The following is a 24,442-nucleotide window of genomic DNA, read 5'->3' as shown; positions in this document are numbered from 1 at the left end:
ATAATCGTCAAGTGGGGCACCACTGTATAAAATCAGGCGGTAGGTATAATATATCCAGAAGAAATTATGAGATACTTGCACCAACATATCTGTTCTCTAGTGTTAAAAAGTATTTTCAGAATATTTTGAAACAACTGGATTGTTTCGTGGTTTATGAATTTTATGAATTTCTCTCTAGCCTAGACGTTTGTAGATAGCAGAAAGAAAAGAAAGGGAAGGAGAAATGTTCTGCATTTTCCCAGCCAGTGGATAGTCATGGAGTTGTCTTTAAAACACATGCTCTTTCTGGAAACCTGCATCCAACAGAAAACACACATCAGAACAATGTGTGAACATTTTTTTCTGCTCTTATTGTATCCTAGTAGAATTGTGATGAACAAATCCCTATCCTATAATAAGGAACTAGAGATTTGCATTACAACCCCGAGTATAAAATAGATACACACATATACTGTAATAAAATAGTTTGTCTGGAATACTGTTCGTATGAGACAAGAAGGGACTACATGTAATCACACTGTTGAATCTGGGGAACACTGCAGTCAGCAAAATCTTTTCTTAGGGCAAATTACCAACATTAATAGGAGGTGGCATCCCGACCCTCATGCATGGCTGCTGACTGCTATGCTGGCTTTGAGATAGAGCAAATGTATGCAGAAGTTGCAATTAAGTGAAGCACTTGTATTTGAGATTTTGATAAAAAAAATCTGTCCAGAGTCTGTCACAGCCAGGGTGCATGTTCTCATTGTTTCTGTGATGTAAACAGCTTTTTTGTCATGGTGTTATTTCCTATGATCAGTCAGTTCCCTCAATTGTTTGAATATACTAAGAAAACTGGTCTCATTAAGTATCCAGTGCCATCAGCATGATTAGTGGAGAGTGTGTAGCCCCATTCTCTCCAACATCACTTTCTCTGTTCAAGCAATGACAAGTCCGAAGAGGAGAGGTTCGGACTTGTATGTTGGCTCCAAACATGAGCAAGAACCCTGAAAAAATATGTGTTTTTTACTTCTATGTAGAGAGTCTTCACATGAGCTGGAACCTCTTAAGATGTCATTGCTCACATGATGGAGGGCTGGCGCAAGGCACTCTTCTCTAACCATGTTGGCCATGTTGGTTGTAATAACACCAACATTGGGTGTTATGTATGAGGTCCTGTGATGAAAACTACTGTATTCCTGTCCATGTTGCTAAACAGTTTCTTTCAGTGTAGTTAATTGGGTACAGTATATACGAATAGTTATGTACAACTGGAAATGTAAAGTCCCCTATTTTATATACTTGTGTTGTTAAAGCAAGGCTAAGGAGGGTAGATAAAGTGAATAAAAATGTAACATTTTTAAATAGGAAGGGTGCTCTGCGAGTGTTCTTATTCCATGAAATTTAAATGCATTTTTTTCCCTTGATTCTGCAAAGATCATTCCTAAAAACTTCAGGTTAGGTATTCCCAATCCTATATATGAACAGAAGTAGAGAGCAAACTTTCATATCGGTCATTAATTTCAACCATTTTTTTAAAAAAATGATCTGACAAGTATGGTAGGTGGGCCTGAGGAGCTATCTGTCTAGAGGCTCCTCTATGATAAAATCAGGAAGGGAAGAGAGACTTGGCAGTTCAGAAGTGGCACTTACTATGGGAAAGAGAAAGTGGTGAATTTAATCTAAGCCTCTCCTTGTCCCACAGATATTGAAGCTGTAGTGCCTTTTCAGTGCCTCTCACCTAGTGTGAAGAGATTATAAATTCATCTGTTTTGCTCTTGAGTTTGAATTCTGTGTCTTGATAGTAGTTTTTCATCTGCAAACTTTGACTTCTTACCTGTGAAGAAATAAGACTCATTGAGTTTTAATGCATTGTGTACCATTACTTTATACATCATTTGCTTGTAAACCTTTGGCCACATGCTTTACCCTTGAACCTGCCCTACTGTGTTCAGAAAGTTGCTCCAAGGCTAGGCTGAGGAACATGGCAAATATTAATATCATTACTTATAGATTAATATTGCAGAGCATTTTAAGTCATACAAGGTGATACATATATATATGTCCTTGTTTATTTTACAAAACTCAAGGCTAGTGTAAGAGGAAAATAAAATTCTCAAGAATTCTCAGTCTAGGCTATGAACTTTATTTCCTTTTAGCTTCTTTTCTGAAATGATAGCAGTCTAATGAAGGGAAATGTTACTTCAGTTGACATCTTTACTCAAGTCTCAGATGGTTGTCTGTCCATCTTTCTTTTTTTTGTCTATCTCTGTTTTCACTTATCTGTTATAAGTTATGCTATCATTTATTAATCAAAAGAGTTAAATTACTGAAGTGTTAAATCTCTCAGGAATATCAAGGAACGTCAAGCATATTAGTTCATTAAATGTTGACTTCATACTCATAGGACCTTTTTTATTCTTTTATTTTTTGTCCCAGAGGATAGTTCCTCAGTTGATCTTAATTTGGTAAAATGAAGATCCTTTTAGAGCAGCCTGGCTATTCTAAAAATATTGGCATATGTTGTATATGTGTAGAGAGCTCATCGAGATGTAGCACCTGGATGTGGAGCCAAGGCTAAGGAATTTGATTCTCCACTATGTCTCTCTGGAGAAGAACCAGCTCATGACCTTTGGCAAGTGGTCCCAGAGCACCCCCTGAAGAAGGGAATAGTGATGGTGAATCACTTCTAAGCACCACACACTCAGACAGCCCTAGAAGGTTTTGCAGTCAGTCAGAATTGACTTGATGGCATATAGACCTGAAGACTCAGTGAAAGCATGCTTGTACCTATGAAGGCCCATCTGCAGCTTTCCCACAGCAGTTCTTAATAATAAGTTGAAGGTAAGTAAGCTGTTTTGTGGGGTGTATCTGCCTTTGCTTCAGATTTAGCTTATGTATTCATGACTATGCCTGATACAAGGGATAGAATTATTTTATCCAAATGTATAAAAAGTTCATAGCTTAAGTAGAGGATTTATTTGTGATAAAACAGTTTAGTATTTGTAAGCCACAGTATCCCACTGCAGACATTAACAAGTAAAAGGTCATAATTTAGGTGCAAAAGTAAGAGGCTTTTCCTCCCCACAAACTTTAAGGCATCCTGTTGCTTCACCCGCACACTAGGACTCAAAACCGCCTGACTGTTTAAGGTGAATTCTGTGCTAAGAGAGCACACCCTGTGGTTTGGCAGTCTAGTCAGAAGGATGATAACATGCTGGCTTTCTAACTGAATCTTTGAACAATATTCTCATGGGTGGTAGATGTAAAACAAAGTAATATCAACTGGCACTTAATTCTGTGAGCTCCCTGCTGATTGGGCTAGGCAGTGAAATAGAGCTCTTCCTGACAGGAAGTCAACCTATATGTGTGGAGACCCCTGAAAATAAAGTATGCTTTAATTTGAGAGCCTGCTGTTTTACAGCTTTTCTGTTTAATTTGAAAGGTTAGCAAAGGGGGCTAGAAAAGGGGAAAAGGTATAAGCTGGCTGTTGCTACGGAAAAGTTGAGAGCCTAGGATACAGCACAAATTGTGTGCTTTTTAAAGTAACTTGTTGATGAAATTGATGAAATTGCTTCAAACTGTTGTTTAATTTGCAAGAGGACAAAGTAAGGAGACAAGGCCTCAGCAATTGGGTCAAACTAGATCTGCATTTATTGGTATAAACTCATATTTTGTATAGGGGTAAATGCAGGTCAACTAACCTGCAATGCTTCTGACCTACCGTAAAGAGTGGGTAAGTCAAGCCTATCCCCAGGAGAAGAGTGGTTAGTTTGTCCAAACTCCACCAACTGAACTGTTGGGAGAGCTTCCTATGTTACCTATCCTGGGCCTCACAACTCCCAAGTAAATGAGGTGAGGTTGGTCCCAAAGGTGACTCCTCTGAAACCCAAAGATCCCATAATCCTGAGCATTGTGGAATTTGCGAACCATTAACTGTACAGATTCAACCAGTTTAGCTCATTTGGTGCTTCTGAACATCCCACTTGGCCCAGGCATCCATATTGCCCCAATTGTGGCAAATTCACTCTGCAAATTAGATTAGGTGCCCCACCTAGTCTAATTATGACCTTTTAATCTGGGCTTTAATTAATTATTTCATGGTTTGTTATGTACTTGGTCTTCATTGCTACTTGCGTTTCTATGTACTATTTATTTATTTATTTATTTATTTCAAACAAAATTGTTCATTGCTACTAATTTTTGAGTGGGACGTGGTGGCACTGTGGGTTAAACCGCAGAAGCCTCTGTGCTGTAAGGTCTGTAGATCTTCAGCTGTAAGATCGAATCCACGTGACGGAGTGAGCACCCGTCACTTGTCCCAGCTCCCGCCAACCTAGCGGTTCGAAAGCATGCAAATGTGAGTAGATAAATAGGGACCACCTTGGTGGGAAGGTAACAGTGTTCCATGTTTAAGTCGCACTGGCCATGTGACCATGGAAAATTGTCTTCGGACGAACGCTAGCTCTATGGCTTGGAAATGGGTATGAGCACTGCGCCCCCTAGCGTCGAACACGACTGGACAAGAATTGTCAAGGGGAACCTTTACCTTTATCTTTACCTACTAATTTTTGAGGGAAAGGTGGGCACTAATCTGATAATTGAAAGCATTAAACATGAATACAGACATGTGGTGATAATACCAGAACATTTTCTGCTGTGGATACCAGCTCTCATCTGTCACCCACACTCCTATTTTAAAACAAATTAATTATAATATTTATACTCTGCTTGTAAGCAGAAATTCTCTGCATCTGTGGAATATCCTCAGTAATAATTGTAAGTTCTTGGAATTAAACAGAAGTATATGTAGGCTGGAATCTTGTTTGTGCAGTTCTGCCTGGGTAAAGCTGAAGATGTCATCAGCCATGGGCTTTAATTAAAAGTTTCCTATTCCCACCCTCCACCACCCTAATATTCTGAGGTTCCTTAAGGATCCCTTTTGACCTGAGGAAACCCTTGGGAACCTCAGGATGGGGGGGGCAGCCATTTAATGTCTGAAATATACCAGTATCAGTGGTGCCAGTTTCCTGATACTACAAGTTCCCCACCCATCCAAGGCTTCCCAAGGTTGAAAGGAATCCCTAGGGAGATTTGCAACCTAATGGGGGGGAAGAATAAGAAAATTTTAATTGAAGATTTAAGTCTGTGGCTGATAATGCTATGTTAATTTATATTTCACGAACCTCACCCCTATTTTTTCCCTGGTGGTAGTCAATATGTGTGCAGTTAAAGGTGTTATTTTTCATACCAAGCTTCCTGAGCTGGGCAAAGAGTTGACCAATTTGGTTGTCATAGATTTTCTTTTTGACAAGTTGTTAACTTTGAAGCTGTTTGAGATCCTTTTTTCACATATGCCCTTCATGGCAGATTCATAGTCCAGTTCATTATTACGTCAGGTGCTATGCATAATGCCGGACAGTGTCTTGTGCACTAACAAGACATTGGGTCAGGTGCAAGGTTGTGGCATCTGATAACTCTCACACTCTGTGAAGTTCGAGTATGCATGATTTGGAGTTGCCAGAGCTCAATTTAAAATGCATATTACCAGACTTTTATTCATTTACACATAGCTGGAGTGTTGGCAAGGTGGCAGTATGTTTGATAGTGTCCTGCAGCCAGACAATAAATAGAAGGTTCCAAATAGTATCCATTTAGACCAGTGGTTCTTAACCTTTTTGAAAGAAACGCCCCCTTGAGCCATTGAGGAAGTTATCATCGCTCCCCTCCCTGAGGTGATGATATCTTACCTACCTACCTACCTACCTACCTACCTACCTACCTACCTACCTACCTACCTACCTACCTACCTACCTACCTACCTACCTACCTACCTACCTACCTACCTACCTACCTAGTCTCCTTCCCCACCCGGGTGTGAGGCAGTGCTTCACGGGGCAAGGATGAGGACCCAAGAGACCCTTTCCTTCCACCCGATCCACACTCAGTGCTCCCCTAAAGGAAAAAGGCGGGACGTGGCAGGTAGAAAGAGCTGGATCATCTGGCGGCGGCAGCAGCACCGGATCTACTGCCAGCACTGCAGCTGCAGTCACCTTCACAGGTTTGGCTCGCTCCAGCGCCCCCTACCACCCCCCTTCTGTTCTTTCGCCCCCACACCGCCCCTTTTCATTCTACCGCCCCCCTGAAAAATGAAATCGCCCCCTGGGGGGCATTATTGCCCACGTTAAGAACCACTGATTTAGACAGAAAAAAACTGGAGGCATTGGCTGTTGTTCCTTCCCACTTCTGGCTCTATTATAAGCTGATTGCTTCAACTTGTTGCATGGTAAGATGATCCCCTGGTAAGTGCTGGATAAGACAAGATACACTAGGAAGAAGAGACTGGGAAGAACAGCAAACTCAAGCTGCAATTCTCATACAGTGCTGTCCCACAGAAACAGTTCGGGTATCCTCCTGGAATATCTGCTTTCAGATAATTAGAAGGGGGACAAAGACAGTTGATCTACCCAGCAATAGTGGTAGAATAGTTCTGGTTCTCTCCCTTTGCTCTGTATCTTGCTGGCATAACTGCATAGGTTTATGGTTAACCCTCTAGATGTTTTGGGTTTCAACTCCCAGAAATCTCAACCAGCACAAACAGTGGCCTGGGATTCAGGGATTTGAAGTCCAAAAGATCTTGCCAATCAGCAGGAATTGCTGGCCTGAGTGACTTTACGGGCATGCCATGGTGGCTAGTCTCTCAGCGGAAGCAATGGAATAATCCTGTTTGTCTGCTTTTCCTTAACAGTTCTGCTCCAAGTATATATGATGATGTAACAAGGTCCCAGAGTATGTTCAGTATGTTCTGTGACTGTTTGCTCAAAGAGGAGGGTATACAAGTTTGTTGCCCAGTTTTGTTTTCTGAGTATTTTGTGCTACCACTAGGTTGCAAAAATCATGAAATATATTGACCAATGGGCCTGATTGTATGTACTGTATGTTTAATGCACGTAATGTGAACTGTATGTCTTTCAGGAAAAGTTTACCTGGAATGAATAAAGTTAACATTCAAAACATGCAATTGTTTTCAACAGATAGCTTAGTGCTGTGAAACTCATGCATATTTCTTTTGAAAGATAAACTACTAACTTATAGTTTAAATGTATATAGAAGTTTGTTGTGAAATGAATTCTCCCTTTAAGTATTGAAATTAAATTCTCATTATAAGGTAATTTCAGGTATTTACAACACAACAATATAACACCAGTTTATAGGAAGTCTGCTCAAGAGTGGAATACACTGAATGGTTAAACAGCAGGGGAGTCTTCTGCTTTTAGTTAAAAACTGCTGTTTCTGTATGGCATATTTACAACTTATTTAATTCTTAATGTAGTGTGCTATGGGAGTGAGCATGCAAAAAAGAACAGAGAGAGCTCTGCTTTCTGTGTCTAAGGCTATTACTTGCTGTACAATAATAAAGGCTCTATTTTATTGGGTTAGTTGTAATTAACTTCAGCACTGTGTGTTCATATAAATCATTCTCAATCTGTTTTCTTTGCATTTTCCTTTCTCTGAGTTGGTATAGTTATTTTCAGTTTTTTCCTATAAGGGGTAAAATTATTATAGTCTTCTCTAAAAGAACATCTGGAAGCTTATGATTCTAGTAAATGTTTTGTATGCACTTTGTTAATGCAGTTTTTTTAAAATAACTGGTTACTGATCAATAATTTGGATTAAAGCCTCATTTTGGTTTAGAATGAATGGATTTATCTATTACCACTACACAGTCCTCTGCAGTGAATTGTTTCTTAGTACCATTTTCAGTATTTCTTTACTTGCTTTGTCATTAGGCAGGGATGAATATACCCAGGATGTCCATGTCTTTTTTTTTAAAACCAGTATTACTCCTAATCCTCACACTATTTTCCCATATATATTGATCAAACAACACTGCTCTCTATCTCCAGTAAGCATACATGTCGTCATGCGTGCATATGCACGTGTATGTATTATCACTTCTGTTTCAAGTAAAGTGCAACATAACAGAGCTTTTTTTTATATTGGTAAAAATGTTAATGCTTTGATATTAGTAGTAAAATGTTAACAGAAAAGTTGGGTTCCCGTTATGTTAACGAGAGCATTTTGACTAAACCAAAGGAAAAAAGCAATAGGCATGTAAATGTAACAGAAATGTAATTCATACTGCTTACATCTGGACATGTTCTGTAGTTTTAAAGTCTTATAAAAATAATTAGCTCTTATATAGTACTAATGGCAGCCTTGAAAGTTTTAGCCTGGAGCAGACTCTAATGAACAGGCCTTCTCTCTCTCTCTCTCTCTCTCTCTCTCTCTCTCTCTCTCTTTTCATTTGGGCTTTGAGATTCCCAAAAGACTTGACTTCAGACCTCAGAGGGCAGTAGCTGCCATTTGTCTTGAGAACTGAAGTTGCCAAATAGTCAGGCCATGTACTAATAGAACACATTTGTACAACTCAGTGTGTAAAAGCTTGATAGGAGCTTAATGATGATCATCTGCTGCAAACTTGTAGATAGGAAAAGTCTGAGCAAGTTTTTATCACCTTTGTTTTGAAATAAAATTTCTATAGATCAGGGCGAGAATGTGCATTGACTAAACGCAGCTCCGTGCTGTTTCCTCAGAGTAACATGTGTAGATTGTCATACCAGTTCAACATTTATTTTAATTGATTGCCTTATAAATTTATTATCAGTATAAAAAGCGTCTACATTGATTCCTCAAATCCTTGTGTAAAGTAGTGCTCAAATGTAATGTGGGAGGAGGGACTTCAAAGATTCAGCTCTCATGTAGAGTTAAATTTTAAGAAGTTAACATACTGTTTGAAGGTGAAACTTTCTTCTAAACCACCATTAGGCACAGTGGAGCCTATGGGTTTCATGTTCTCCAATGTTGAATCCATAGGCCTCCCCAGAACCCAGTGGGGGAAAAATTGCATACAATGCCAGTTAGGGAGTGAAATTCACCACCTGGATAGCTCAGTGGTTTAGGTATCTGGCTGTGGAGCTAGGGTTGAGAGTTGATTCCCAAGGTTTCTCCTGAAAATAGAGCTAGCCTGTGTGGCCTTGGGCAAGTTTTCCAGTCCAAGGGCATCCCCAGATGGTAATGGTAAACCACTTTGAGTATTCTCCACCTGGAAAATTCTGAAAAAGGTCGCCATGAGTCACAATTAACTTGATGGCCCATGATTATTATTAAAGCTGGCCTGTTTTCTAAGCAAGTTCTATTAAGGGCTAAAACGGCCTGGTGATGTATTTACATGGCAAATTGCAGTTCCCAACATTTTGGAGTGGTGACTTTCTTTTATAATAGTCAAGTAACCTGTGACCCCGCCCCCGCCATGTTTGCAGAAAAATGCATTTTCAATGGGATAAAGTCATTCCTTCTCAGAAAATACAGGCTTCTTTCTCTCCCAAAGGGTCTGTTTGTCATACATACACATACACACTGCCTTAGAGCATACATGTGGCAAAAACCTTTCAGAGACAGAGATGGCAGGTATAGTGTGCAGTTGTTCAAGGACTTGGAAAGGCTGAAATGACCTCCAGATCTTTATACTTTGTCTATTCGTGCCTTAACACTGGTTTAATAGCTTTTCTACCTCAGATCACTTCCAAAATGCATAATTAAGGGCAAACGGAGGAGTATTTTATGGGTTGGGGTTGGATTGGGATACCAGATACCTTTTATCCGAATTACAGATTGAGGGAGGTATTCTTCACACTGGTTACCTAAGATCTCTTGGTAGAGCTTGAAAATCTGGATTTGGAAGTGAACATATTGTAGTCTGAAGCACAACTGGGAGAAGCTTCTTCTCTGATGAGGGGGAGAAAAGGGAATCTGCTGGACACCAACAGTATACAGTATATTTATTTGCCTGTACAAGGTTGTGATACTGACTACCTCCACAGAATACAATGCCTGTGGATGGCTCAAGCCTAGATTGAAGAAATGTAGTACCTCAAATTCATACAGCCCAGATAATTAGCTGAATCCAGTTGAAAGGTATGGTGTAAATCTCATAAATATATCTTGATTTATTTTAGGATTATTTCTAACTGAGAAATGCAAGTGATGTTGATCAAGGATGTAATGTCACAACAGTTGGCAAGGGCTTTATAGCTGGGACCTAGCATAATGAGTGCCTGGCATCCTGTTGCTGGAAATTTTTCAAGAGGTTAAAGTTACAAGTACTGTACTGATGGCAGTGATGTATTCTCTTTTTCTGCAAAGTAGGATATGAATGACCTTCTTTCAGGGGTGTCATAATTACAAGATTTCGTCACTTGCATAGCAAGTGGTTGGACTGGATTACTTTTGAGATCCCTTCTAATTTGTAAAAATTATATGATTTTATGTCTAAAAGTTCAGCCTACTTCAACCAAAAATAACAGATGAGTGCAGTGTTGAGTTGTGCAATTGTCAGGAAATATTATGTCTCTGGATAGAACAGGCCTGGTATAAATAGCAGATTCACAACCTTCTACCTGTCTCTATCAAGTGATCAGTACTTTCTGCTGTCTGTCTTTTTACAGCTTTCAACTCTGGATTCCTGGAATTAACCTCAAGGATCCTGAGTTGGAGAACACATTCTCCAGGTCTAAATCTGTTTATTATCCACCCATTGCTCCAGTTCTCCCCTACTCAAGTTAAATGCATGTTTTAGGATTTGGTGTGTACTGCTACTTAGCAGATACATGGTTTTTTTCTTCCTGTTCTTAAGTATTTATTATAGATATGCTATAGATTTCAGAGTCCATTATGGCTATGTACATTAGAAGTATGCTTTCTAGACAATAAACATTTTATAGACATCGGAAATGGTGGTCAATTAAGTTCAGCTTATAGCAGGTATGAAATTATTGACTTGGTCGATCTCTTCTTGCAGTCCTTGCATTTGAAAAGTGCTGAAATGTGTCCTGGAGTTATTCAGCTGCATTAGTGGTTGACTTTGAGGCTTTTAACATGTTTTCATCCGCACCTTAGGGAGAAGAATAACTAAGATCTTGACATAACAATGCAGTCAGCTCTGTGAGTGTAATTGCAGTACAGGGTATATGTGCAGTGTTGAAACACTGAATTAAACATGAAAGACAATGGCTGTTACATTCTCTGTTCTCTTTCCCCTGACTATTAAAGTATGCCTAGGGGAACATTCATTTGTGGCTGATAAAAATTTGTTTAGACTAATGCCATTATTCTTTGATAATTGTCTATGAAATACAGTTGAATAGAGCCATGATAAATGTTTTTTTTCCTTTTCTTTTTAGTTTTGGCAACTTCTATCTTAAGTAATTAAGTTTTGAAGTACTGGTGTGATTCAAGGTGAAAGCCATTGTTTGTAGACACAAGCATGTCATTTAGAAAAAAAATTGTTCATCTTTGTAGACATTTACCTTTGCCAAATTTTGTGAAAGAATGCTAAAACCAGTAAAGAGCCATGATGAAAGAACAGCATTTGGGCGGGTTCAACAGCTGCTTTTGACATTAATGTCATTCTAAAACATGTAGCAATGTAAATACATTATAATTTACTGCTTTATTGTTATGTGATTTAGTGTTAAGATAGCAGAAAACAACCAAAAGCTTTGTACCAGTAGAGTACGCATCTAAAATTACCTAATAAAGTATGTTTCTAAAGTTAGTTGTCTGTATGTAAAGTGTTGACAAACAAAGGGGAAAGTGTCTATAGAAGATGCCATGACAGCTGCTTAGCATCCTGTTGTAGGTAATACCTTTCACTTACTTCATACTGTTACTGTGGTAACAGCAGAGATGATGAAAGGATGTATGGGTCCAACCACAGCTGTCTATCGGATGGCCATTCCTATAAGCTGAGTTGGCTGAGGTACCTTATGATCAGTTAAAGGTTGTATGTACATGTATATTACCAATAAAGCACATCCTTTTGTTAAAGCTATGTTTATGAACTCAGTTAAAGTTAGTGTCTTTATTAATTACCCTGTTTCTCCAAAAATAAGATCTAACCTGAAAATAAGCCCTAGTAGGATTTTTCAGGATGCTTGTAATATAAGCCCTACCACAAAATTAAGCCCTAGTTAAGTGAAACCCCGCCCTTCAACATTATTATTATTATTATTATTATTATTATTATTATTATTATTATTATTATTATTATTATTATTATTATTATTATTATTATTATTATTATTATTATTATTATTATTATTATTATTTATATTTATATTTATATTTATATTTATATTTATATTTATATTTATATTTATATTTATATTTATTTATTTATTTATTTGTTTATTTTATATCCCCCCTATCTGGTCAGGTCAGGACCACTCTTGGCTGCAGCAACCGAATGATTACATGACTGTATTTGAATAAATGTAGATTGTTGTACATGAAAAAATAAATAAAACATCCCCTGAAAATAAGCCCTAATATTTTTTTTGGAGCAAAAATTAATATAAGACCCTGTCTTATTTTCGGGGAAACATGGTAGCAGCACATTTAGTATTTCTTACTTGCTGTTGTTTTTAATGTAATCAGCTTACTGTTAATTAATTGGTTTAATTGAGTTAACTTGAGTTGGTTTTTAAATGTGTTTTGAATCTCCCAATTTCATCTGTTTTGTCATGTTTGTATTTCAGGAATGGCAGAATTCAATACAGAAGAATGCAGGCCTAGCTTTCATTGAGCTTGTCAATGAAGGAAGGTAACTCTCTAGTGTCTACTTTCACTCTGCCTATTATTACCATTACGTTGTTGTTCATTTATGAAGAACTTGCAAGTCAGTCATTCTGGATTTGCTAATGTATGTTTTCTTTCATATATAGTATTCTGTATACTCTTTTAAATAGCAAAAGCTGTAGACCTGATTCTGCTCTTAAATCATCATGGATCATTCACTATTCTTTTCTGGAATTTTGCCCTTTTTAAAGTAGTCATAATGAGATGGTGTGTGTACAGCAGCCTATAAAACTTACAATTTGGTTAGTGTAGTTATTTAGTAGTTATGTGTATTTTCTATATACATATAAGGTTGAAGGATCAATCACCTCCTCTTTTCAGCATACCTAGGGTCTCTTAACCTACTTGGCTGATCATAATTCAGTCTGGGTTCCTGTGTTTCACCTGATGAGTCTCACATTACAGAGGATCTCAGATCAACAGCCCAAAAATAAAACTGTGATTTTTGATAACTGAGAAATTTTCAAAATTTGCTTTAAGTATTAAAAAAAGTTTTAGGGCTTTAGAAGAAAAGCTGCAGAAATCAATAGATATTTGGATATACAGATTTGTTTAAAGCCTGTTTTTTAAAAAGGGATTTAGGTAGAGTATTTGAGAAGAAGCCTAAAAGAAGCACACTTGCTTAGTCTTTTGAATTCAGTAAAATATAACACTGTCCTTCACAGATTTACACTATAAAATAATTGTCAGCACTGAACTGTGAACTTGAAGAATACACACTTTTATTTTTAATGTTTACCTTTAATTTGCTATTTTGGAAATGTTAAGATAGCTGCTCAGAGTGGTCGCATAGACCAGATGGGCGGGATACAAATCAAGTCAAGTCAAATCAAATCAAATCAAATCAATCAATCAATCAATCAATCAATCAATCAATCAATCAATCAATCAATCAAATGAGATAGATGTTTACCTAAACACATATAGAAAATTTTACACATTGTGCATCTAATTCAGTCCCCTGTCATTGGGTCTAAGAATGACTATTATAGAAAGTGACAAAATGTGAATGTGGTGTCATTAGTTAGAATTATCCCCACTCCGACACTAATATGGAGTAAAAGCAACACCCAGTAATGATAATATCCCACTAAGTAGTAAAGCTAATTACACAAAACAAATAAAGCATGTGCTCACCTTAAAGAAGTGATGTAATTGCTCTCAATAAGTTGCTGTGACAGAATTGTATAAAATGTGGCCTTCATTGTCCATGATTACTTCGAAGAGAAATCCATTGTAAGTGATGGCAAAATCTGCTTCAGAGGGCTAGAAACCCATCCGAACCATGTTTTACCAGAGGTTGCAGCCTCATCCCTACCTGATCACACCATGAAAATTAAACTGCATTTAAGCCAAAGTAGTCTCTACAGGATCAGAACTTATGTACTGCCCTCCATCTGTACCGATTAATATTGCAGTAATAATCTTATATCAGTTGTAAACTCTAGCTTTCTTCCTCAAATTGCTTTTCAAAAGTAAAGCCCTATAGTTTGCCATTGTTACCTGCTCATGACAAAAAAAAGTTCCTTCTAGTTTAAATCTACTTTTCTGGATCACATTAAAAAATGGTAAATCGTTTAAAGATTTTTCAACCTTAATTCTAGTTTTCTTTTTAAATTGAACTGTTATTAAAAATTAACTAGGTGGGAACAGATGTGACAGTAGATAGTAGCAATATTGGGGACAATATCTTCTCAAGTTTTCAGTACTCAAGTTAAGAAATTAACAGATAAGAGTATATTGCTACACTACAGAGGCATGCTAAAAGGATAATGTGATCATGGTGTACATTAAAAGAATAAATGTTCTGTCATTGCTGAAAGCATTTTACACCTTATAAGCTTTTTGTAATGTGTGTTAAAAAATACTGCTTGAGCAATTGTGTTTGTTTAGTGGTATTTTTAACTTAAAAGTACATTAAGGAGCTACAGTATGGAGTTAAGAGGTAACAGGTCGAAGATCATTGTTGTGAGTTGCAGAGTATGCCTAGACAGAATTTCTAAAATTAGAGTTCTAATGCTTAGATTGAAACAGTAAGCTAAACTCTATGAACTATGAGGTTTTTTGTCCCTAATTTTAGATGTCTGAGATTAAGTACTCTGCACAAATTCCATGGCCAAACTATGGTTCAAATTAATCTCTGGAGATAGTAAAATACAAGACATAGCCAGTTACATATTGTCGTGCAGTTTCTATATACATATAAGGTTGAAAGATATTAACCCCCCTTGGTTTTACAAATGTTTTCTACAAGGTAAAGCAAAAATCTCATCTGTTAAAAAAATTAGAATTGCTATATTGTGAAGTCATGTTGCAGAGGTTAGCAGCTAATATAAGCAAGTGCAGAGGAATAATGCCTCCAAGGAGACAGCTATCTCCCTTTCATGTTGCTAAACATTTGGACAAAATGCTTCTTTTTCTTTTCTTTTCTTTTTTTTTGGTTAAATGTAGTTTAGCCTTGCTTCTTCAATGGGTTAGCATTTGGACTAGATCCATTGTAGTAAATCATTACCTGCTTTATTGTTTATTTAAAATATTTTTATACTATCTCTCCGAAGGCAGTAATTGCAAATTAAAATGTGTAACTAATAGCCCCGAAACTTAGTAATGTACAGTGTAAGATTAAGTAATTTTATCTATAACAGAATTTTAGTATTCCTGGTGTAAACATTTAAAAATTGTATATTAGTGTTGCATGTTGTGTACAGAATTTTGTTAAGATTAGGTAAAGGTACAGATTCCCCTTGACATTTAGTCCAGTCATGTATGACTCTAGGGCACAGCGCTCATCCCCATTTCCAAGCCATAGTGCCAGTGTTTTTCCGAAGATAGTTTTCCGTGGTCACATGGATTCAATCTTACGACTGCTGGTCTTCTGACCTTGTAGCACAGAGGCTTCTGCGGTTTAATCCGCAGCACCACCATGTCCCTATTGTTAAGATTAGTTTCACATATTTATAAATAACGTATTGACCTACTGGGTGCTCAGGAATATATGCAAAATTCTGATGTAAAATAGCAATTAAATCGAATATATCCAATACATTGTTCATTGGAGGGAATAATAATTTAGTCTAATGCATAGCACTGTAGTGGTGCCTCGCTTGACGAGGATAATCCATTCCAGCAAAATCGCTGTAGAACGAAATCGTCGTCAAGCGAAAGTAAAAAACCCACTGAAATGCATTGAAAACCGGTTCAGTGCGTTCCAATGGGCGAAATACCTCATTGTCCAGCGAAGATCCTCCATAGGGCTGCCATTTTCTGGTGCCTGTAAAGCGAAAAAGCCTTCCTAAACACAGCGGGGAGCCATTTTGAAACAGCAGATGGCCATTTTGAAACCCAACGATCAGCTGTTTTGATTGTCATGTAGCGATCGCAAAATACTCATCGTTAAGCAATTTCCTTGTCTAAGAAGGTAATCGTCAAGTGGGGCACCACTGTATTAAAATAGGTTTGTTTTTTTGCTTTTTCTGGATTAGAGACATCCCAAGGATTTCAAATTAGAAGTCTGAATATTATTATTTCCAATGCTCTAAATTCCCTACAGTATTTTCCCTACTAGCACGTTCAGAAAAGGGAGAAAACGCTGTAGCTGCTTACGATGGAGACTAAGCATTGGCACTTCCACTGCTATGATTTCTTAAACCCCATCCATTTGTTTTATTCTTTTCGCCTATAATAAGTGCACATTGCTTCATTTTGTTTTCTTTTTGCTAAGTTTATTAATTAACTGCCACTTTATGTCATCTGTAAGTGGGACCTTTCTGTTAATTGGATTCTGACCACAAGCTCTCTAGGTGTCTATTGAAAAAACAATACCCCCTACTGAGGGATAGTAATAATTATCTAAACTTGATACTAAACAAAATCATAGTGTGGGAATATTAAATAGCTGTCTGAAGATAACAGACTAACAATTTATTTACCAAATGTCAATATTAGACCAGAAATATAGATTTAATCAAGGGACACGGTGGTGCTGCGGGTTAAACCGCAGAAGCCTCTCTGCGGCAAGGTCAAAAGACCAGCATTCGCAAGATTGAATCCATGTGACGGAGTGAGTTCCTGCTGCTTGTCCCAGCTCCTGCCAACTTAGCAGATAAAAAGCATGTAAATGTGAGTAGATAAATAGATATCACCATGGTGGGAAGATAATGGCGTTCCATGTCTAGTCGCGCTGGCCACATGACCACGGAAACTGTCTTCGGACAAACGCTAGCTCTATGACTTGGAAATGGGGATGAGCACCGCACCCTAGAGTCAGACACAACTGGACTAAATGTCAAGGGGAACCTTTACCTTTACTTATAGATTTAATCTGGAAAAAAATCCCACTAAATTCCTAGATTCAGTTTCTGCAGAACTATTAATCTTGAAAAAAACTATTAAAGTGAGTGAATCCTTTCAGTCAGAATTTACAGAACAGGAATCATTGGTAAACTGTGGATATCAACCTTTGTTATATTACTTCAAAAAGAAAATGCCAGTGATTAAAGAACAGTATGCTTGATGAGCTATTTGATTATAGTTTTTCAAAAATAATGCACGGCAGAAAAACCAGCTATTTTGCTTGTATGTATTTAAAATACTCTGACATAAACATAGCAGAGCTTAGAATTTTATTTTTAAAAAAACTTACTGCGCTACCCATTAATGTATGGACAGATGGGATAATTTCTTTGTGGCTTGTTCAGTTGCAGAAGTAGTGCACCACACTGGCTGCAACACATATGGGAGTATACACATATACTCCCAGCATAGCACCTTGAAAATAGTTTTTGTAATGCAGGAGAAAATAAACATGAATTTATTGTATCTTCTGCCTCTTAGATTAGATAGAGTCAATGAGCTGACACAGTTGGATTATTGCAGCAGAATACATAATGATAATGCAGTGAATAACAATGATAAAGCACACTTCCAATGGTTAAAAATAATAGCCAATGGCATTACCCATTACACTAAAAAGTAATCTTTCAACAGATAATTCTGTTGCTGTTAAAAAGTAATGCTATTAGAGTAATGAATAGCAGTAAAAATAATAGCAACTAATGTGTTACCTCCTCTGGAACATGGATATGTATGCTTGCTTTATTGACTACTTACTGAAACATAGTGATAGTGTTATTATTAAAGAGATATTAGGCGATTATCACAATTTAAGAGATATTTATATAATTGGCAATCAGTAATGGCATTAAAAGCTACAGTGAAACTTGATGGACAGGTGACAGATGGCATAGAGATATGAAGATTGATAAGATATATGTATACTTTTGTCACTGCTTTTTGATTTGTAGTCTAAGAACATTATTTTAGAAGTATTTGCTGATTTAAATTATAGCCTTATTGTCAAGGGAGAAGTTATCAGTAGTATACACTACACAGTATTACTGACATTTTTAAATAGTTTGCTTAGGTTACTCATTAAAGTCAATAGAATAAGAAATGAATTCTGTTTGAAAATGAATGCTAAGAAAACCAAACTCATGGTAATCCATAAAAAGCAAGCCAAGAAATGCAGTTGAAGCTCCAAAGCAAAAGTATAAAGCATATTGACAAATTTAAGGAAGACCCTTGGAGTTTGACTGAATGAACAGTGAAAACATAAAATAAAAAAATGACAAAAAAGATGTCTGGGATAGCCTAAGAATGTAATATGCAAGAAAAACTGAAAATTTGCTTTCGGAATGTATAGTGCATATAGCTATGCATTGTTTCTTCTGTATGGCATAGGGTAATTGACTTTAACAAAGGCAATTGTGAAAAAGATATGAGCATTTGAAATGTGGATTAATTGCAGAACACTGTTTCCTGGACTAAGGAGTGACCAATGAGTACTAAGACAAATAATTAAAGAACAAGTAATCATAAAACTCATGAAATCTAGAATATTTTGCCATATAATGAAACATCAAAATTATTACAGCTGTTACAGATTGTTACAGTTGGATATTCAAAGTGAAAGAAATGGGAAAGAAATTCAGGAGGAAGAGCTTATTTTTTGAAAAACCTGGGAAACTGGTTTAGATATAGTAAAATATGATGCTTCAGAGGCACTGCATCCAAAATCACTATAGCCATGAAGATCTCTGTCTTCTTGAAGGAGAATAAGAAAATACTGCTGAATTCATTTGGCATGGGTGAATAATTATAATGCATATAGTATTTGGAGGGACATGGTGGCACTGCGGGTTAAACTGCGGAAGCTTCTGTGCTGCAAGGTCAGAAGACCAGCAGTTGTAAGATCGAATCCACACAATGGAGTGAGCTCCCATTCCTTGTCCCAGCTCCTGCCAACCTAGCAGTTCCAAAGCATGCAAATGCAAGTAGATAAATAGGTACCACCACGGTGGGAAGGTAACGGTGTTCCGTGTCTAGTCACGCTGGCCACACGACCATGGAAACTGTCTGGCTCCATGGCTTGGAAACGGGGACGAGGACCGTGCCCTAGAGTTGGACACAACTGGACTAAATGTCAAGGGGAACCTTTACCTTTACTATTTGGTTACACTCCAAATTGTGCTTGGTGCAAAGAATCATGCCTATTTCAGTCTAGGAAAAAAAATTGTTTGATTCTCACAGTTCACTACAATGGAAGTAGCTACTCTTCCTGTTAGTTAATGTATATAAATCAGTGAAATGTGGGATCTCTGAGTGGAAGAGTGACTTGCGCTTGTGTAAACTTCTTTTCCTGGATCATGTTACTATATCTGGGCATCAGTGTGCTTCATCTGAAAATGCTTGACAACTTTTATTTTTTCATATCTGTATCTACTGATTTGTCCTGATTACCTTTTGTTTGCAGATTGTTGAGTCAAACAATGAAGGATCATCTGGTGAGAGTAGCAAATGAAGCGGAATTTATCTTAAGCAGACAAAGAGCTGAAGATATCCACAGGCATGCTGAATTTGAGGTAAATATTTGTTCTGGCAAAGAGCACTGGACCTTGATTGGTACCTATTGGAATTATATATCATTTTTAAAATAGAGCCATTTTTATTTGTATATAAAGTTTCATTTTTAATACCTTGTCCACATTACTTAGCAACCAGCACTGTTAAATTCTGTAACTATTTTTTGTTCTTCCTTATTTTTTACTCAGGTTTGATACTTTAGGGATATTATATTTTGTTTTTGTTTTATTTTAGTTTTGCAGGGGTACAGGTAAGTTTGCTGAAGTATTTGTGATTATGTTTAACATCATACAGTATTGGCATTTGTTGTGAATCTGCTTGTTTAAACCCATCTTATAAAATTCATGGGAAGAAAAATTTACTTTTTGGACTTCACCTTGTGCTGTACTCCAGTTGTAGAACCTTGTGGTCTACATTTGCAGCACAGTCACAGGCTTGAAAGTCATTGCTGTTTACATTAAATATCAGTAGCATAACCCACAGGACACATATGATGTCCTCTCATGTTTATCATTCACTGTTGGGAATCAAGGCTCGGTACTGTGCAACATAATTCCTCCTGAACTCATGCAAGTTGATTAACATGAGTTTGTACCATGAGATAATCCAGTACAACAGATAAATTCTGCCATTCAATACCATGGTCAGTGAGCTTGTGGTTACATATAATAGTATTTTTATAGTGCTTTTTGCTATTGAGGATTACAAATCAACAGTAATGAAATGGTCTTTCATAACTGACTTTTACACATGAATATCTTGTGTTAACTAACTTCTAGCATTCTTCTTCCATGAAATAGCTTACACAGTTAAAAGTTCCCTTTGCCTTCCTTTTCATAAAAAAATGGATTTAGTAAATTAGATTTTAGTTCCAGCAGTTTTTACACTTTTATATCCAAGCCCATTACTGCTTTGCACAGTATCTTTTGGTCAAATATGAATCATATCTTACTGCACTGTTTGCTCTCTTGCATTCTTATAGTAATCTAACTCATGTCACACACACAATTGTTGGTATGCACACATAAATTATTTCCTTCTTCATGCATTCTATGATCGCATTATCCTTTCTGACACAGCATTACAAATGGATCTGGTGAACTATAACCTTACCAGTATGATTCCTTAATCCTTTCATATGTAGGATTTCAAGCATATTGTGCCCAACTGTCCTTAGTTTGGCTTATGTTCTTTCTTTCAACCTTTTTTTTTCTCAAGAGATTTTAACTACTTGATAAAATTAAAAACACTATGTAGTTCAGGATGACCTTTCTATAAATTTACTCTCCAGCAGTTTTTTCAGGCATATACAAATTTTATATCTGATCCATAGAACACCACTGAGTTAAAGCTAACACTATTGACTTATAACAAGTCTGTGCTTTCTCATGTTGACTTCAGTGAAGCTGTGATTGGTGAAAGACCTTTGAAGAACCTAAATTTGCCACTGAAACAGAATTCTTAGAATATTAATAAGAAAAATAGAACAGCTATTCTGTCTACTTAGGAGTAGAATGAGTACTTTGGTTCTAGAACTAGCTATGTGTGATACTGCATTTAAATGATTACATTTTAGATTTTGTAATATGAACAGTCGAATCATCCTCCTATGATGATGATGATGTAGACATTGTGAAACCTAATTTCCTACAAAAAAGTCCTTACATATGTTCTGCAGTACCATTATTATGTCAGTGCCATATTGCTACTGACACATAAAATGCAGCCATGGGAAATAGTAATATTCAGTTTTCCATTGAAGTATTCTGGTCTATGGAACCAACATTGATGGTAGTGTGTATATTGCAAAAATAAATTGTAGAAAGTGGTTTTTTGCTGAAGTCTAAAAATGTCATGGATTAAAACATAAAAGTAATGATTAAATAAAAACCAAACAGAAGTAAAAGAAATTATTAATAATAAAAAATAATATTACAAATTTAGTTTACCAAAAGCCATTACCTACATTGATTCCTGTTTTGAAATTGTACTCTCATTCAGTATGGCTGCCCACCCATTAAGATACAAAATGAAAATGAATTACATCCGGAAAAGCAATGTGTTATATTGAACTCTGTTTAAAATAGCTTGATTTGCCTTGTGTATCATGGTTTGCTTTTAAAAAATCAAGCAGTCTATCTAAATTTCCACATTCATACCCTTCTGCTTTAAAACACTTGAGAAGTTGAAAGTGTGTTTGTCTTGGACAGTGCTAATGTTCTAAAGATCATCAGTGATGGCCTCAGGATTCATGCTGTGCATTGTTTAATAAGCTGTCTGCACTTCATCTAGGGCTGGTTACCGCTCCTGCAAACAGAGATGTTGTCAGATATCTACAGTGTCGTTTTGTGCTTGTGAAATAGCAGGCAGGTTTCATTTGTTACATCAAAGAATCAAGGGTTCATAGACAGTCCTGTGGAGATGAAATATACATCTTTTTTAGTTCATTGCCTGATAATCATTGGAGTGGGGCAACAGTCACAATGAATAACTTTTGTTTTTATGCAGACACACTGTGGCTTCACTGATTAAGTGGATAGCCCATTTCTTCGTGCTGTTAATAGTATTCCAAATGGCCACCACCCTCTATATTTTTTCCTTATACAATTAATTAAACTGGTGTAGTGAGAATTTTTACTGGATTTCAAAACACTGCCTCTGTGCATTACTTATGTATTTGAACAATCTAAGACAGGTGTGAGCTGACACTTCTTCATTTGATGCTGTCTTGAGGTTATATCTCGGTGTGATTTCTCAGGGGTTTAATTCACATTATCTTAAACTTACACAGGAACTAGGTTATAGAACAGACATGAAAACTGGAGAAGGCAGCCATAGTTTCTCTGTGAACTGAAAGATGTTTCTTTGAACTCCAAGCCCACCTTAGTTTTGGGAAGAATAGAATTGTATTTCCTGCACCAAAGGAGAAATGTCTGAAGGAAGAAGTAGGGAGAGATCTATTTTGCTAGGTTGAATCTGTCATGAACAAAGAAGATTCAGCTACAAACCAAAATGGAACAGAAGTGCAGAATTATATCACCAGGTACATAAATTTGTTGTTTTCAAAGCAAATCTGCTCATAATTGGAGAAACATCTTAAAAACCAGATATGTCTTTGAAGGTACATTTCATTCCTTAAAACAATGAGTACCTAAAGTACATAACAGTTTGCTACAATGCTGTCCCGTCTTTTGACAACTTAATAGCAGTTAAGGCTAGGGTGGGAGAAAAGAGATTTTTTTCTCCTTGTTACATTGATCGGACCAGTTCTGACAAAAGTGCTTAGAAATATTAGTTTTAGCATTGACATGTTACGGTTAAATCGCTAAAGATAATTAATCTGTAAACATTAAAATGTAACAAAGGTGTGAAAAGGCTACATTAATTCTTACCAACACAACAGCAATGTGTTGGTTTAAATTTTTTTAAAAGTAATAATAATGAAAAATAGCTGAATTAATCAACATCCAAATGACTTATCCGAAGTAACAAATTAAATTAACACAAAATGGCCAGAATCTTATTGGGTAGTTATGCAACGCTGTAAAATGAGTTATTGGTTGTATCCTTTGTTTCACATGAACTCACAAGTCTGGTGTATGATACAAATGCAACCTGTTAACTACCAGCAATGTATTGTTACAATTCACTTGTTTATACTTGTGCAGGCAAAACTAAACAATAGAGTCCTGGCCATTGTTAATTATTGCTCAAAAATTTAGCATCTGTGGTGTTACACACAGTGCAGACATATCTGGAGTCTGTTCTTACCACAACAGAATAATTTCCCTTTTGGAACTTCTTATGAATACATGGATTATTTTGTAAACAAGTTTATGCATTTTAATCAGAGTGAATAAATTTAGCCAGAAAAATATTTAGAACGAAGGGATGCTCAGGACAAGATTGAGTACTGTAATCATCCAGCTTCATTAATATGTTGACGACTTGTGATTGGCTAGTCAGTTTTGGTTATACAAATGGCTCCTCTCTGAAATTTAGTAGTTTGCTAAAGACATTTAGCAAGTTTTGTTCTTTTCTTTTCCTTTTTCTTTTTTGTTATGACTTCACAGAAAGCATGCATCTGTCACAAATTACAAATCCATGTTCTGATTATTGACAGTTTGTCAATTTAACTGGAATACTTGTCTGGCTTTTTTTCTTTGTAGTAAATCACATTAGGCAGCTAACTTCTCTGCATGATTTCCCTCCAATAATTAAATCTAACATTTCCAGCTGCTGTAAAATTTGTTGCCCTTTTCTCTTTGCTTATGTTTCTTCATGCATATAACCTGGACTTGTGTGTAGCCTTAATTTTCACTCTACGCCGATTTATAGATTGCAGTTCAGCAGCAATAAACTGTACTTTTTTGTTTTATGGCTTTTGTTGAATATAAAATATTTGTTGATGTAAATGCAGTTTTGGTTTACTCAAAGCATGCATCTGGTTTCTAGCTCCATTTCTTACATCCCCCTTTGCAGGAACAAGCAATTTTTTCAAGTTACTTTTACTTGCACCTGAGAAGCAATTACCTCCTTGTGACTGAACAGCCCAGAACAGAGTTATCATATATACACACATACATGGAGTTTCTCCCTCTTTTTTTTAAAGGCAAAATGCTCTAAACAAAAATCACAAAATAATTATTTTATTAGGAGAATCCAGGACAGAAAAGAACAAGTACTATAGCATCAGTAATGGCATGATACTGAATTTTTATGTAATTACTCATTCCGTAGTTTGAGTAGATAAAATGGAATAATGTTATCCCTTTTTCACTGTAATGGTAGCATTAATTTGTTTTGGTATGGGTTAATTTTGTTTGTTTGTTTTGGTATGGAT

At 36.5% G+C, this 24,442-nt stretch overlaps 1 protein-coding gene across 4 annotated transcripts in view; it reads left to right on the top strand.

Moving 5' to 3' along the window:
• Positions 1–24,442, top strand: part of LRBA (LPS responsive beige-like anchor protein) — a 456,729-nt gene that overhangs the window by 142,360 nt on the left and 289,927 nt on the right. For all 4 annotated transcript variants that reach the window (XM_078394767.1, XM_078394766.1, XM_078394768.1 and 1 more), the window contains exons 34-35: positions 12,579–12,643; positions 19,490–19,598. In XM_078394767.1, the coding sequence (XP_078250893.1) occupies positions 12,579–12,643; positions 19,490–19,598 (174 nt within the window). The remainder of the gene's footprint in view (positions 1–12,578; positions 12,644–19,489; positions 19,599–24,442) is intronic.

Source organism: Pogona vitticeps, chromosome 5 (assembly GCF_051106095.1).
Source record: "Pogona vitticeps strain Pit_001003342236 chromosome 5, PviZW2.1, whole genome shotgun sequence".
Classification (NCBI taxonomy): Eukaryota; Metazoa; Chordata; class Lepidosauria; order Squamata; family Agamidae; genus Pogona; species Pogona vitticeps.
Note: the sequence above shows the minus strand (reverse complement) of the source record. Positions and strands in the feature narration are given on the sequence as shown.